This window comes from Lactuca serriola, chromosome 5 (genome assembly GCF_051521515.1).
Source record: "Lactuca serriola cultivar US96UC23 chromosome 5, Lser_US96UC23_V15, whole genome shotgun sequence".
Classification (NCBI taxonomy): Eukaryota; Viridiplantae; Streptophyta; class Magnoliopsida; order Asterales; family Asteraceae; genus Lactuca; species Lactuca serriola.
This window is the reverse complement of record NC_136412.1, coordinates 277,446,265-277,463,647: the sequence shown is the minus strand read 5'-3', so window position 1 is coordinate 277,463,647 and position 17,383 is coordinate 277,446,265. Positions and strand designations below refer to the sequence as shown.

Genomic DNA, 17,383 nt, shown 5'->3' with positions numbered 1-17,383 from the left:
GAAAATACACCATAACAAACATTAGTATCCATATCATCACTCGAGGGATCTCACACACTACAAATTTCCTGAGTTCATCTCAACCTTCCTTGATTTGAGTACGGATCCTCTGCTTTCAGTAGTATGGGCCCATACCACCTTCCACATATATCCGTACTTTTCTCAAGAACTGTCTTGACTCCACCAAGTCCCTTCTAATGCTACTGTTGTTGTCATGTTAATCTCATCCTAGGCTTGCCCTAGGGTAATCACCAACCCACTCTCCGTCATCAGCTGCATAAGAAGTCTCTGCTATCTCCCCCTAACTAGCTCACGAATACCATTACACATCACTAAGACTATATAATTCTCCGAATGAGAGGTCCTACCCTACAACGGTTGGAATCAAACAAGAGCTGTGAAATAGAGCTAAACCTGACCTTATGAAATTATTTAGTCCTCGCAATATGTAACTTAACATATTCATTTACCAGTTAGTTAGAGATTATTAGAACTCCTAAAAGCACAAAGCAAGCAGCATTCGAGCATTGAGTAAACATAATCAAGCATATCCTAATCAGCCATCATATCACTGACTAATCAGTACTAGCATGCAGTTCATAAAGCTCATACACGTATAACAAGCACATAAGGAATCCTTCCTTGATCCTTATCCAAAATCTAGCATGAAATTATCATAACCATATCATAACATAAACTTGTATGGGTAATTTGGGAGCACTTACTTAAGCTCGACGGATTACATGCACCACACCCTTTTTCTCTTTTCAAAATCCTTTTTGTAAAAATGGGTTTCTTAAAAATCTTATACCAAGTCCTCAGTTTGAGTTCAGACACACCCGAGAGTGTGCCCGAATCCCTCAAACCAAGGCTCTGATACCAACTTGAACCATCCCAAAAATACAGTCCAAAAATTTCATTTTTAATTTATAAATAAAACCATAGTAAACCCAATCATCTCATAAAAACATAAGTGATGGTATCTCAAAACATCATATCAAAGCACTGTATCAAGATCACATGTCCAAATATCGGCGTAAATCATCCCAGGCTAAATGATGTAGTGTGTGCAATGCAGTCATCCCAAGCTCTTCACCTTACTAGCGGAAGTACCTGAAACCAAAACTGAAAATTGTAAGCACGAAGCTTAGTGAGTCTCCCCAAACTACCACATACCATACACATATCAAATAATCACATAACAGCATAACTTGGGCCTAGCCCACTACATCGGGCCCCGCCCGACATCAAACCAAAATCTGGCATCGGGCCCCGCACGACATCTAGCAAAGCTCGGTATAAAAAATCGTATAAAAAATACATATAAACATAAACACCTAACATACATATAAACATTCATCGGGCTTGCCCCGGCATCGGACTGAAGTCCGGAAACATTTAAACAGACACATGTAAGAATCACGAAGACATCAAGCATGCAAACATTCCTCGAGCTTTCCCCGACACCTAACATACATATAAACATTCATCGGGCTCACCCTAGACACTACATGGACACATAAAGCTTCCACCTTTCTCTCCATGCATGGCATTTTGGAGCTTAAAAGGCCAAAATGACATCCTATAACTTGCATGGGGCTTCAATGGCCATAAAGTTTGCACCTTTATGCCATGAAAACCCTCCATGATTCCAGATCTAATGGTTTACTCACTTGGGATGTCCATATCCCAAAGATCAAGCTTCTTGTGTAACATCCGGATTCCCATGTATAATATTTTATTCCTTTATTTTTGGAGGTTGAGAGGGGACTCGGCGAGTTGGTGTTTAGACTCGCCGAGTATGGTCGCGGATTTTTATCCGAGTTCACAGCTGGACTCGGCGAGTTCATAAGTGGACTCAGCGAGTCCATGCTGTTTAATGAAACCTTAATTTCTTGGGTTTGGGACCTATTTAAAGGCCCTTAGGGCTGTCATTTGCGGCTACCAAACCCCAGAGAGAAACCCTAAGAGATCTAGAGTGTTTGTGAGGAATGAGAGGCCATTTTTGATCATTTTGTTGGTGTAATTGCAAGAAGGAGGTGACCAAGGCAAGAGGAGGCTGAAGAAGGTGCGATTCTGGTGATGTCAAAGTTCAGAGACTTCATCTTGAGGTATTTATTCGGACCTTCTTCTGATTTGGTGTTGATTCTTAGAGTTAGGGTTTTCTAACCCCTTTAGAGGATGGATATCTGGAGCAATTGGTCCCTTTTCGAGTTTATGCTTGGATCTGGACTCAAAGAGGTCCAGAGACCTTAACCCTTGGAACTCTATGAGTTATTTGGGATCCATGAACTTAGGATGTTATTTTTGGGGCTAAATCACCAAGTGAGACCGTCTAGATGTTATATGAGTGTCAAGGTCTGAACTTTACGTGATTATCTTGCTTGGGAAGGTCAGATCTATGGATTAAAGGAACAGATCTGACCTCAGGAGGTCTATGGAGTTTGTGCATGGCATGAACTCGCTGAGTCCAAAGATCAAACTTGGCGAGTAGGGTTAGGGTTTCCTGTAAATCACTCAATGAGTATACATGATGAGTTGGGGAAATAACTCAGTGATTCAGAGGGCGATTAGAGGACTGGAGTTCAAGGCGGAACTCGCCGAGTTGTTCTTGAGACTCGGCGAGTTGAGTCGGGGTGGCCCCGCGATTCATGCCAGGCGTGAATCGTTGAGCAAGGGGAGGAACTCGACGTGCCAAGAGAGACTAAAGAGTTAGTGGACACGTGTAGACTCGCCGAGTCGCCCAAGTGCACTCGATGAGTCGGGTCAAAGTTTGACCGTTGACTTTTGTTGACTTTTAGGGTTTGGTCAACAATGTGGCCTTCAAGCCAAGAGAGGGGTAAAATGGTCTTTTACCCTTCTGAGGGTGCTAAGAGGAGGTTGAGTATAGTGATATTTATGAGATTATTTACTTTATGTGATTAGGCGGAGGACTAGATCACATTTCTACCGAGTCAGAGATTTACCGAGACATCTGTGGTAAGTCTTCCCACTATACTTTACCTAGTATGGTAACAAGGTTATGTGACAGAGTATTTTAGAGTTATATGACAGTGTATTTGCATGTTATTATGTGTTGTGATTTATCATGATATGTGATATGCATGATTCAGAGTTTACAGAGATAGGACCAGCGGGTCCACAGAGTTATGGGACCAAGAGGGTCCCACAAAGATATTCGACCAGAGGGTCAATAGAGTTACAGCCTTGAGTGGCTGATATGTGTTTATGTGGAATTTTGGGGAACTCACTAAGCAACTATGCTTACAGAGTTATGTGTGGTGTTTCAGGTACTAGCGATGATCGCGGGAAGGCGCCGGCATGACTCGTAAACACACACACTAGAGTTCATATGTTTTGATCTTGGGATTTTATATTGAGATGATGTTGATATAATGTTTTGAAAAAAAAATGAATGTGAATGATATTTTATGTTTTTTTAAGGTGAAAAATTGTTCAAATTTTTACGGTGTTACAAGTTGGTATCAGAGCCTTGGTTTGAGGGATTCGGATGCATCTTCGGGCGTATCTGAACTTTAACTGAGGATTTAAGGAAAATTTTGATGATAAATTAAAATTTTTGAAAAGAGTAAAAAGAGGTTTGAGACAAACAGAGCAGAGACGTGTGTACGATCAGCCAGCGCCCGAACGGTGATTTCCCAAAATACCCTTACAATAAGTGTTATCAGATATGTTATGTTATGCTATATGATGAATTATGATACACATGCTAGAGTAGACTAGGTATTCTTATTAGGACTAGAGTGACCTGATATATGATGCCTTAGTCTAGGGGTTTTGCTGCTAGAAATGTTTGAAAGTGTTTAGATAGCAGCGAGGTGCTTATGAGATATCTGCTAGTGAGTAGCACATGATTTAAGAGAATAGAGTGCTTGGAAATTTGGGGCTCTGGGAGGAGGACTTGGAATGAGTGCTGAGTCGGTGTGGTCGGTAGTATTGGGCCCGTACTACCGAAGGCACCGGGTCAGTGCGCAACCCAAGTAAGAATCCTTAGGGTACCAGAAACCAAGTAGGATTAGGGGTATCGAGTGTGTGTATGCTCGAGCGAGTCTTTGATATCTTGTGTTGTATTTCAGAGAGGTATCATGGTGGGGACGCGCCACAGACCAAGGACCAGTGGAGGGGGTGTGAGCGACGAGGAGCTCCTCCAGATGATTCATGATGAAGTGGCTGCTGCCATCCGCGCTGAGATTCCAGAGATGTTTGGGTCTATCAAGACCACCCTGATAGAGACATTTGATGAGAGATACGCTGCTCTTTCTGATGCTGCTGTTGCACCTCCTTTTGTTGACTTTTAGGGTTTGGTCAACAATGTGGCCTTTAAGCCAAGAGAGGGGTAAAATGGTATTTTACCCTTCTGAGGGTGCTAAGAGGAGGTTGAGTATAGTTATATTTATGATAGTATTTACTTTATGTGATTAGGCGGAGGACTAGATCACATTTCTACCGAGTCAGAGATTTACCGAGACATCTGAGGTGAGTCTTCTCACTATACTTTACCTAGTGTGGTAATAGGGTTATGTGACAGGGTATTTTAGAGTTATATGTCAGTGTATTTGCATGTTATTATGTGTTGTGTTTTATCGTGATATGTGATATGCATGATTCAGAGTTTACAGAGATAGGACCAGCGGGTCCACAGAGTTATGGGACCAAGAGGGTCCCACAGAGATATTCAACCAGAGGGTCAACAAAGTTACAGCCTTGAGTGGTTGATATGTGTTTATGTGGTATTTTGGAGAACTCACTAAGCAATTATGCTTACAGTGTTATGTGTGGTGTTTCAGGTACTAGCGATGATCGCAGGAAGCCACCGGCATGACTCGTACACACGCACACTGGAGTTCATATGTTTTGATCTTGGGATTTTATATTGAGATGATGTTGATATAATGTTTTGAAAAAAAATGAATGTGAATGATATTTTATGTTTTTTTAAGGTGAAGAATTGTTCAAATTTTTACGGTGTTACAAGTTGGACCAAAAACCCAATAAAATGATAATAAAAGAGATCTAAGAGGTTACTAAGCAAGTTTAAGACTTGCTTACCAAAAAATGATGAGAATGAAATGGAGTCTTTGGATCTACTAGCTTCTTCTTGAATCCCCAAGCTTCTCCTTACTTCACAAGCTTCAACACACACAAATTTTCACTCAAAAATGGCTCACATGCTCACAAATGCATTAGGGTTTCTGAATCTAGGGTTTGGGACTTGGAGGCTGGAAATGAGACCAACATGTGGGGATTAAGATGCTTAAATAGGGTGAAAAACCCCAAAATTAGGGTTTCATTCTGGTAGCCCTACTCGTCGAGTTGAGGGCTCTCAACTCGTCGAGTAGGTTACTTAAAACCCACGTCAGTTCTGGTCTTTACTCGACGAGTTTGGGGCTCCCAACTCATCGAGTTGCTCTACAAAAATGAATAAATTATAATTTAAATGTGTGTCAGGAACCAGCCATTACAATTAATGAATACAAATTTTATATGAAACACATATTAATATTCTAGAATCAGTAATTACATTCATTCTTAAAAGAATAAAACTATGAGCATAAATTATATTCATTCTGAAAGAATACTACTAATAATGGTTAACAGTTACATTTATTCTTAAAGAATATGCTTATAATATATTCTGAAAGCCTATACGGATGCATTCTGAAAGAATTATGTTGATGCACCACAATCTTCATCACCATCTTCGTCTCAATAAATCACTACCTCATCGTCTTTCTTTATAGCACCACAATAAGTATCATATGTCTTTATTTTTACTTGTTCTAACTGATTATAAGAATTATGTTTAAAAAACACAATATGCAGTGAATTTGTTATGCATAATAAAAGCATTATTATAGAATATAGTATACATTAAAGTGTTGTAATGTTTCCTTATTTAGGATGACATTATTTAAAAAATGGACACCAAAAACAAGCATTCTGATATCAAAATCTATCATTATATGAACCACATTGTATAACAAATGACCAACTGTTTCACATTTGCATATATTAACATCACAAACTAAAAGCGACAAACGATATTATATCCAAACATTATATTGTCAATCTTTACAATTATTAATATTTAATTAAACAGACCCTTTTATTAGATCAAAACAATATAATAATATTAAATATTATTTGGTATAATTACTAACATCACAAATGAATCGGTTATAATTTATGAATTATAAGAAAATAGAATAATGAAGCCCACCTTCATGAACATCAGATAATGACATCCCATTTAACATGTTTTCTGTAACACTCTAAATTTTCAAATAAAATTTTCATTTATAATTCCACACAAAACACAGTTTAACATCTCTCATACTCGATTTATAAAATTTTCAAACACAAGACATGAAAATTGTTTATAAAATATATCAGAATCCTCAAAACACAAATCAACCAGCTGATGTGTACAATCATGTCGGTGCCTTCCCCTGATCCTGAGGTTTACCTGAAACACATATCACACAACAATGTAATCACGAAGCTTAATGAGTTCCCTAAAATACCACAAACAAATAATTAGCCTCTCATGGCTATATCTCGATAAGGACCCTCCGGTCATGTGTCTCAGTGAAGACCCTTCGGTCTCATGGCTCTGGTTGGACCCTCCAGTCCTGTATCTCAGTGAAGACCCTCCGGTCTCACGATTCCGTTGGACCCTCTGGCCCTATCTCAATAAATGCACAAAATAATATACAACATAAATTGCAAAGAAAAAATGCATAATATCACATATCTCAGTGAACCCAAGGCTCCAAATTATAGATCTAGTCTTCTAGGGCTGAGATACCACGTAAAGCTGCAAGGTTTACGTCTATGCATGGCATATAGGGGCCAATCTTGCCAAAAATAGGCTCAACAAGGGGTTTAAGGCATAGAAGTTGGCCAAAGCTTGATAAAGCTTGAGTCCTTAGGCCTCAGGGGCCTAATAGTGTCCAAATTCGAAGTCTTAGCTTCAAAGCATGCTCAAAACCATAAATGACTAAAGAAGAAGCTCAAAATGGCCATAAACTCTCTAATGGAGAGATCTAACAAACAAGTGATCAAGGTAGTGACTTTTTACCTTCAAATGGTTGCTACAACTGAATGGACGCCGGATATATGGACTTGTTCTCGTTCCAAGCTCTTTGATCTTCGAGTTTCTCCAAGGAATGCACCAAAACACACACTCTTAGCCTTACACACTCTCAAAATGGAAGGTAGCTCGATTAAGATTTGTCTAAGGGTAATTAGGTGATAAGGGAGGCGGGGTAGAGGACTTAAGGTCCTTTAAATAGAGTGCAAACCCTAAAAATTAGGGTTTTCACACTCAACTCCAACTCGTCGAGTTGAGTCCATCAACTCGTCGATTTGGTTCTAAAGTTCACGCGACCATATCAGTCCCTACCCGACGAGTTGGGGCCTCCAACTCGTCGAGTTTCCCTATCAATATGAATTGAAAACAATTAAATTTATACCTGAGAGTCGGGATGTTACACTTTTAAACATGTCCTCATCAACACGTTTGATATATTCATCTGTGAATTGAATGCCTTTATCTAACTATATATATATATTATATCATAATGAAAGAAAATTAATTAAATAATGACTGAGCATCATTCATACCTGGATAATCGTGGCATCGTAGACGAAATGGGATAAATCAAACTTCATAGAATGGACGGAAAAGTGTTAGAAATGGTTATAAACACAAATCAAAATATATATTCAAAACTCACCGAGGAAGGGGTGGTTTCAAATGTTATCATCTAGAAAAAAATACCAATCACATATCTTCGATGAATCCATGGTGAGATGGTTGGCGACTAGAGAGAAAGAAAGAGAAAGGGAAAGATAAATAGGGTTAACGAGAAAAACAAGGTAACTAACCATAATTATAGAAGATTAATATTTAATTTAATTAATCAATAGTATTATTTAAGATCTAATATTATTAAAATAACCTTTATTGGGATTTTGAAATGATTGGTTCATATTAATCCCTACATCCACATAATATTTGTCTATCCACATTTGAACCACCTATATATACGCTTAGGTTATTGTATTCTAACTAATTATTGTGTGGATGTAGGAATGAATATATGTGTCAATCATTTTACTTATTTTAAGAAAGTGATTAATACATAATATTAAATTAAATATAATTTAAAAAATACCATTTAATTTCATTATAAAGATATTTTAGTCAATTAACATAAATTTAAAAAAGGAAAATTGCAGAATTTAAGGAATAATTAATTCTCTAAACTTTAAAAATCTGATTTTTTGGATAACAAATATATTAATTCGGACATTGTAAAAGAATGTGTTTATGATCATCTTGAAAAAAAACATTAAATTCTGACAGAATACTATAAACATATATTGTCAAGATTAATAATTTTTAATGAATAAAAATTTTATATGAAATAATTTTAGTATCTTATAATCAATAATTACATTCATTCTTAACAAATACAACTATGAACATACATAAATGGCATTCATTCTGAAAGAATATAAGTAATAATCGTTAACAATTAAATTTATTCTTTAAGAATAAAACATTTAAATCTAAGTAAAACACTAATACATTATGATAGAATATATGTTGCTAATCATTCTGATAGATAAAAATGTTAATCCATTCTAAACGAATATTGTTGCCTTACTTTCCATTCTTCACCATGCTTCAAACCGAGTTTCCATTCTTCACCAAGCTTCTTTTTCTTTACTTGATGTTATTTCTTTCAGAATTTATAGCTTCATAAGAATTTATAACGTTGCTTTAGCAATGTCTGTACAAAAATAAAAACAAATTGCATCAAATGCTTCTGTGTAATTGTTAATATTTCAGTTATAAACAGTAAAATTGCTTTGATGGAATCTATTAGAATCAGTATCGGAAGATATAGCATATTCCAATTTGTGAATTCAGAAGGACATAATTTTTTTCTGCAGGTTGAACAGGTGAAGGAAGTAGGGAAACGATATATGTATGGATGGTGATATACCTGTAAATCAATCTTGGTATAATGTTTTAATACTTCTCATAAACATAGTATCCAGTAATCACAAAAAATGCACATTTTTTTATTCATTAACATCTAAAGTTCTTCATATTAAGATTATGTTCATAGATAAATCTACAATACACAAGATGTAGCTTGAGATCTACTTTTATTCCTGGATGCTTAGACATATCTCACAATTGTTCCAGTTCAAGGTTCCAATTTGGAATGAAAACATCATTCTAAACATTGTTTTGATCGAATGTATATTTTCCCCAAAAACATCAAATTGAAATTCAAAAAAGATGAAACTTTAAATTGTACTTCCTACGTCCCAAAATTATAGTCCATCTTTCCTTTTTGGTTTGTCCCAAAATAATAGAGTAAATTACACGAATGATCCCTATGGTTTGGGGTAATTTGCGCGTTTGGTCCCTAACTTATTTTTTTTAACTCGGAAAGTCCCTACCATTTGTTTTTGTAACGTTCTTGGTCCCTACTGTTTGTTTTTGTTATGCGATTGGTCCCTGTCTTACCTAAAAAGACTATTATTTAAATATGAAAAAAAATGTGAGATTGGTAAAGTAAGGTGAGGGGGGTTGGGTTAGGGTGTGTTTATTTTTATATTTTAAAAAATCAAGGACAAAATAGTTTTTTTTAGGTAAAATAGGGACCAAACGTGTAACAAAAACAAACAGTATGGACCTTCCAAGTAAAAAAAATAAGTTAGGGACCAAACGCACAAATTACCCTAAACCATAGGGACCATTCATGTAATTTACTCAAAACAATAGTCCACTTCTAAAAATAAATAAAATTTTTACCAAAATACCCCCTTATTATTACTTAATCAACTAAACATTTAATGGAACATTAAATGCAAAGTAAGGACAAAACTGTCATTTTATTGTATAAAGTTAATTATAATTAATGTTTTCTTAATCTGTGTGTTTTTTGTCTATGCATAATAATTTTGGGACGGAGGGAGTATTTGTTAAAGGCAAAGCAAAATCAGAAATTCAAGAAAACTGCAAAAAAAAAAAGAAAAAAAAAAAGAAAAAAAAACTAGTTAGAAGATTAAAACAAAGAAACTTCAGTGCTTGATGGAATTGAAAAGCGACAATGGCAGCGTTGATGGAGGTGAAAGCTCTGCTGGAGGCGGTGACCGGCTGGTGGCGGAGTGTTGGCGAAGGGTAGCAGGTCGTCGGAAAGGGGTTAGAGCAGGGTGGAGGTAAGCTGGCATAGGTTTTCTTGGTGGGTTCTTTGGTGCTGTTGTGCAGTCGACGATGGATGATTACCAGTAGAGCGAGACAGGGGAATCAAAGGTTTTCTGAATTCCTTTGGCGCCTGGATCAGGCCAAATGAGGGAGATGATGACGGAAGGGAGGGTTACTACGTCGACCTGCTATTATTGATTAGGGAAGATAGATACAATCACTAACTATGGAGCCGACAATTGAGATGGAAGAGGAATAAGCAACAATGGTGAGAGATTATGATGATGATAATGATGATAGATATGGATGTGTGTGATGATTCTAGGGTTTTTGAGAGGATCGAATTGATCGTATGGTGTAGTGATAAAAATAGGGATTTTTCAAAATTATAGAAATCAGAGACGTGAAAATAGGGATTTTTCAAAATTATAGAAATTTATTTTTGGTTTATAAAAACAAAATGACTAAACTACCCTTATTTAGGTTTTTGAAATGATTGATCCACAATCATTCCCACATTCACACAATAATTAATTAGAATACTTGAATTTACCCCTCTCTCTCTATCTCTCTCTCTCTCTCTCTCTCTCTCTCTCTATATATATATATATATATATATATATATATATATATATATGGTTAGGTTATTGTGTTCTAACTATATATTGTTTGCATGTAGGATTCATTATGGACCAATCATTTTAGTTATTTTAAGAAAGTAATTGATGGATATTGCATGTTCAAAGATATAATGAGTATTAATTAAATCTTCAGCATTTAATATGCATTAATTACTTTATTAAAATAACGAAAATGATTGGTTTACAATCAATCTTACATACACACAATAAATAGGAGAAACATTTCAATATATATATATATATATATATATATATATATATATATATATATATATGTGTGTGTGTGTGTGTGTATGTTAAGGTAGATGTGACTTCTATTTATTTTAGTTTCATAATATATTATAGGTATGTACGATTAAAACAAGATCAACAAAATAATCTAAAAGGTTTATAAAAAGAATAAAGGAAATTTTGTGAGATATCACTTCAAAAAATATATTGAAGTATATATTTTTATTTTTTCCATTAAGAATATGAACGTGTTTGACACGGAGCTTTTGGAAACATTTAGTAGCTTCTAGCTTTTAGCTTTTGATAAAGGTTCTATTTTAAAGAAAAAGTTTCGTTTGACAATACAAGCGTTTAACTTTTAGGGCGTGTTTGGCAAAAGTAGCTGTTAGTTGGAAACGGATAACGGTTAGCTGGTAGCGGGTAGCTGGTAGCTGCTAGCAGGAAGGTGTAGCTTTTATTTGTTATATGAATGTTTGGCAAAAGTAGTTGGAACCTTTTGAAATATATAAAATTACATAAAAGGACAATTGATTAAAAATAAAAAAGTATATAAATATATTTTAAGGGTAATTATGGAAATTGATTTCAAAAGCTCTGGAGCGTTTTGTTAAAAGCTAGATGAAGTAGCTTTTAGAATCGGAGTGTTTTGATAAAACTAAAAGCTAAACGTTCGTACTGTCAAACGAAACTTTTTGTTTAAACTAGAGCGTTTTGTCAAAAGCTAAAAGCTAGAAGCTCCCAAACGCTTTCAAAAGTTCCGTGCCAAACACGCCCTTAGTTAAACAAAACGCTCCAAAAACTACTTTTTGTAGCGTTTAACAAAACACTACTGAGATTTTGAAATCAATTTCCATAATTACCCTTAAAAATATATTTAGATATTTATTTATTTTTAATCAGTTGCCATTTTATGTAATTTTATATATTTCAAAAGTTTTCAGCTATTTTTGCCAAACACTCATATAACAAATAAAAGTTACAGTTTTCTGCTACCAACTACACGCTAACCGTTCCTAGCTAACAGCTATTTTTGCAAAACACGTCCTATATATGCAATAAAATACCGCATCATTTACTATCATAATGTTTTATAAATACTTTATGGGTTCGATATATGGATTAAAAAGTAACTATTCACTTATTTGCTATATGTCTCGCGATCAGTTTAATAAACCATTTATAACACTATTCATATATGTAACATTATTACTCACTCTAAAAACAATTACTTAATTCTCTCTAAAAAAATCAATTCAAGGAAACTGAAGGCCACATGGAATCGAGCTGTAATGGAGTTTTGTACCCAACACAACAGTACCTATCTGGGGATGGTACCGGTCTAAATGCAATAAGGGCCTTTTTATGTTTATTTTTTTTAATAAACAACTCTTAATCTAATAAACTACTCATGAATCCCTATGTTTGTTAAATGAGTAAATATCGACAGTTTTAATTAAAAAACTAACCAACATATATATATATATATATATATATATATATATATATATATATATATATATATATATTATGATTCTTATAATTGCATAAATTGTACAAAATGTTCATAATCTAAATATTATTTAACAGCTCTTTTTTTAATTCATTTTACAAATTTAAATAGTTTGCAAATACTTTTGGAAATATTTCTAAACAAATTGAAAGTATAAATTCTATCTAATAGCTATCACTAGTTTATCCAATAAAGTTTTTTTTTTCTAAGATCTATAACACTTGTTTTTTAAATTATATCTACTTTGTGATACTTTATTTATCATACATTCACATGTAGAATAATATGTTTATGTAATAAAGTTTATTTTGTGTATATGTTTAAAAGAAAAAAACCAAATCATGTCAAATACATTTATAGGATAAAAAACAATACACGAAATGATTAGGAATAAAAATTTCATGAAAATTGGTGCAACAGCCGTGAAAGATAAGAAGAAGTGGGGGTGTACATGACGAGCCAAGACAGGAAAGCTTCGGTGGCAATTCATGTAAATATCACCAAAATCCGAAGCCTTTTCCATCGACAGAAATACATATAAAGCAGTGCATACCCCTTCATCCATATTCACACTAAACTAGAAACATTCATCTCCTCCTTCTCTCTTTTTCTATCTCTCTCTCTCTCCATAACAGAAAAATGCAGAAGCTCTCTGCGATCTTAGTGGTGCTGCTCCTATGCGCAATTTCCAATGGTGTTCTCTCTTTCACTGATGGTGAGTTCTTCGATTCTAAATAACGAAACTAAAATCTCCTTCCATTCGCCGATAGATTTATCGTTTTCAGGAAATGCGAAGCTGTTATTCGCTTTGATTATGAATGATTTGTTAGCCTACATATCGATTTATCTGGTTTTAAATCGTAATGAGGTTTTAGCGATCGATGAATACATTTGAAATCTGAAATGATATTTAGAATCATATCAACTTCGATTAAATTTGAAAGTTACTTTCGAGAATGTGGATCAGGTAGTACAACATGATGCTGAATTTGTACGAATTTGTTATGATTTTACCAGCTGCTAACCTACTACACTATTCTGAAGAGCTATCAAGTACTTACTTTCATTTATTTTTATAAGTAATTACACGTAATAATGTATGATTTATTAACCAATTTATTGATGTCACCATTTTGATCTACTACGAAAATATTCAAATATGGTAATTTTATTTAGGATAATAGGCGTTATTCAATTTCAAACGTCTCAGCTGCATTTATAAAAGATGACCTTTTTTATACTTTTTACATTTAAAAAATAACATTCAGATTTATATAGAAAGGAGTCTGTAAGATATAACTATGTCGTACTGTTAGTTGTTGCGTCCAATTTCAATGCAATAAATGCAAAATAGATATGAAATAATTTTCAAGTTTCAAGACAATCCTTGATACTTTAGATATTATTTGTATATATGGTTTTGTCATTCTCCTAATAATTTAATAATAAAATTTATGTCTCGTGAAATATCAAATTTATGTATTATTTTCTTATATGATACATTTGATAATAAAAATCCAACAAAATGTTTATACATTAGTTCTTTGGATTTATTATGAAATTCATAGTATCAACATATACCATAGTGCCCATGCTCGTAGTCACATTATTAGCAGATCAATACCCATGCCTATGCCACGTGTATCGTTTTTGAGGGTTTCATGTTACAATAATTTTTAATATCTTCTGAATTTATAAAATGTTGATTTTCCTTCTTTATAAAATAATAAAACGAATAAATAAATATCCCTAGAATCAAGGGATCATATTCTTAAGGACTCTATTATTACCACCAAATTTTACTCTTTCCACAATTCGCTAAAGCCTGTGTCCTCTATAATGGGCGTGTAGGCCATCACCACATGAAAGTTTGCAGTTTTATAGGTGCAAATTTTCTCTGAATATTTAATTTTTAATATCAACAAGTACGTGAGATATATATAAGTTTCATTTAAATAAATTCAAGTATAAGTCTTATAATCCCTTCAATTAATATACTTATTGTCAAAATCGATTTGGAAACTATAATTCTCACGATACCTAATTTTTCATTTTTTCCCCTGTTCCTTGAATAAGCCATGTTACTATCTTTTCAACCTTTCAAGAAAAGGACAAAAACATTCAGTCCCTCTCATCACGTGCTCTTTAGACAATCCACGTGATAACATGCTCTGTCAATTTCTTTACTCCATCTCTTATTTGCATAAAGGTTACTTGAAAAAAAGCAAAAAGTTATTTATGTCATTAAAACGCATATGTAAAAGAGTAAAATCCTAGATCTCTTCATTTTGTCATATGTTATGATTTATGATCCAAATTCCAACACATAAATTCTCTTAAATTCCAGGAATATTACCAAATGGTCAATTCGAATATGGCCCAAAACCTCACCAAATGAAAGGGACCAAAGTAATCGATCCAAAAGCAATTCCAAATTGGGAACTCACGGGATTCGTTGAGTACATAAAATCAGGCCAAAAACAAGGTGACATGTTGTTAGTAGTCCCCGATGGTGCTTACGCAGTGAGACTAGGAGAAGATGCATCGATAAAAACAAAAGTGAATGTGAAAAAGGGGTTGTTTTATTCTATCACATTTAATGTTGCTAGAACATGTGCACAAGAGGAGAAATTGAACGTTTCAGTGTCACCAAATTCAGAGCCAAATGATTGGGGGATTTTACCGATGCAAACGATGTATAGTAGCAACGGTTGGGATACGTATGCATGGGGGTTTTTGGCTCAGGCTAATGTCATTGAGATTGTTATTCATAACCCGAGCGTTGAAAAAGATCCTGCGTGTGGTCCTCTTATCGATTCGGTTGCGCTAAAGGCTTTGTTCCCACCTAGAAGAACCAACAGTAAGAAAATATTTCTTTTAAATCGTTTATCATTGAAAGCTTAGTGGTTGAGGTGCAAAATATTTAATGAATGTTTCAGGGTTTAAAATCCTGACACACCTTAAAATATTACTATTGTATCACATCTCCACATGATGAGGCTTGAAACGGGTTTAAAACGACCCGCTACAAGATATTATGCCCTTTTGTTAAGGGTTAATTACTAAAATGACGGAATCATATTGAAAAGTAACCATTTTTGAACATTAACTAGAATAAGCGTGTTTTGTAAAGTGGACTTGGTAAAATGTCTTTTTTATTTTGTGAAATTACATCATTTTTCATGAAAATGGTATGTTATTTTGTAATAAAGTTGCAAAATGGATGGCAGTTTTTATGGTAAATGTTCAAAAAATAATCCTTTGGTGAGAGGACACAAACTATTTTGGTCATTTTACTTCTTAACACTTTTTTTAACCTATAAAAGAAGAATAGACTTAATTTTCATTTTCTTTTTTTAACTCGCAGCTAATATGTTGAAAAATGGAGACTTCGAGGAAGGTCCTTTTGTGCTACCTAAGACCGATGTCGGTGGTGTTTTAATCCCTCCAAATATCGAGGATGACCATTCCCCACTCCCCGGTTGGATGATAGAATCCTTAAAAGCCGTGAAGTATTTAGACTCCGAACACTTCGCCATCCCTAAGGGCAAAAGAGCCGTAGAATTAATAGCTGGAAAAGAAAGTGCGATTGCCCAGGTAGTTAAGACTGTTGCGGGTAAAGTATACGCACTCTCTTTTGTTGTTGGGGATGCCAACAACGCGTGTGAAGGCTCAATGGTTGTTGAGGCATTTGCAGGTAAAAACACGCTTAGGGTACCTTACGAATCAAAAGGCAAGGGTGGGTACAAACAAGCGGTTCTTAAGTTTAGAGCCGTGACTACACGTACCAGAGTCAGGTTTTTGAGTACGTTTTATCAGATGAAGACTGACGGGTCTCTCTGTGGTCCAATTATCGATGATGTTAGATTGATTGGCGTCCGATATGCTAAACACGCTTGATTTGTTTTACTTCTTTTGAAGAATCGGGAAACTGTTGCATGAGGATGTTTTATCGTCGCCTATGGTGTTTATTTAGCATGTTGTGTTATTATAGTAATGTGATGTTGATTTCTGTTGTGTATTAGAGAAAAAAACATGTTTTAAAGTAAAATTTCGTATTACAATATTTTTAATCATCAAAATTCAATAGCTACTTCACCACCGAAATATCGATTGTAACTTAAGTGATATTAATTTTGTTACAACTATTATATTTATGTTTAAAACATATATGATATATATTTTAAAATATTATAAAAACATTTTAGGAGGCATGGTTCCGCCGAATGAAAATACATCAATTTCATATTTCGAAATTTTTTATATAAAATTGTACATTAAAAACATAGTTTACATAATTAAAGTATGCCTACAGCTAAAAACATAGTTTACACAATTAAAGTATGCCTAAAGCTTTTAGTTACCTATTGAAATAACAAGCGGACTTAATGACTTGATTGACTTGTTAGTACATATGATTTTATTTGGTAAACGAACGATTAAAATATATAGTAAATTATTGAAATGGTCTCTATGGTTTATGTAAAATTGTGTGTTTGGTTCCTAACTTTTTTTTACACTGGTACGATGTTGGGTTTTCTAAATTACTTCTATATACTTGCAGAATTTTACATAATAACTATGGACGTATGCAACCTAGAAATTATTTGGTTTTTCTCATAATAGCAACATACTTTGAAAAACTAAGTAACCCTATTTATAATCGAAAATCACAAGGTTTGATTACATACATTATTGTTATTATCGTAAATAGCAGTGTACTTTGAAGAACCCTACTTGGAATGCTAG

The 17,383-nt window shown here is 34.2% G+C and overlaps 1 protein-coding gene across 1 annotated transcript; it reads left to right on the top strand.

Annotated features, from left to right (window-relative positions):
* Positions 1–13,191: 13,191 nt before the first annotated feature.
* LOC145054403 (BIIDXI-like protein At5g11420) lies at positions 13,192–16,741 on the top strand. Its single transcript, XM_079002569.1, has 3 exons — positions 13,192–13,349; positions 14,982–15,494; positions 16,002–16,741. The coding sequence occupies exons 1-3, from the start codon at positions 13,274–13,276 to the stop codon at positions 16,532–16,534; spliced, it is 1,122 nt and encodes a 373-aa protein (XP_078858695.1). The 5' UTR covers positions 13,192–13,273; the 3' UTR covers positions 16,535–16,741.
* Positions 16,742–17,383: the final 642 nt, after the last annotated feature.

Coding starts and splice junctions, on each gene's coding strand:
- LOC145054403 (XM_079002569.1), top strand. CDS start 13,274: ATGCAGAAGCTCTCTGCGATCTTAGTGGTGCTGCTCCTATGCGCAATT. Junction 13,350..14,981: donor TGTTCTCTCTTTCACTGATG/GTGAGTTCTTCG, acceptor CTTAAATTCCAG/GAATATTACCAAATGGTCAA. Junction 15,495..16,001: donor CCCACCTAGAAGAACCAACA/GTAAGAAAATAT, acceptor TTTAACTCGCAG/CTAATATGTTGAAAAATGGA.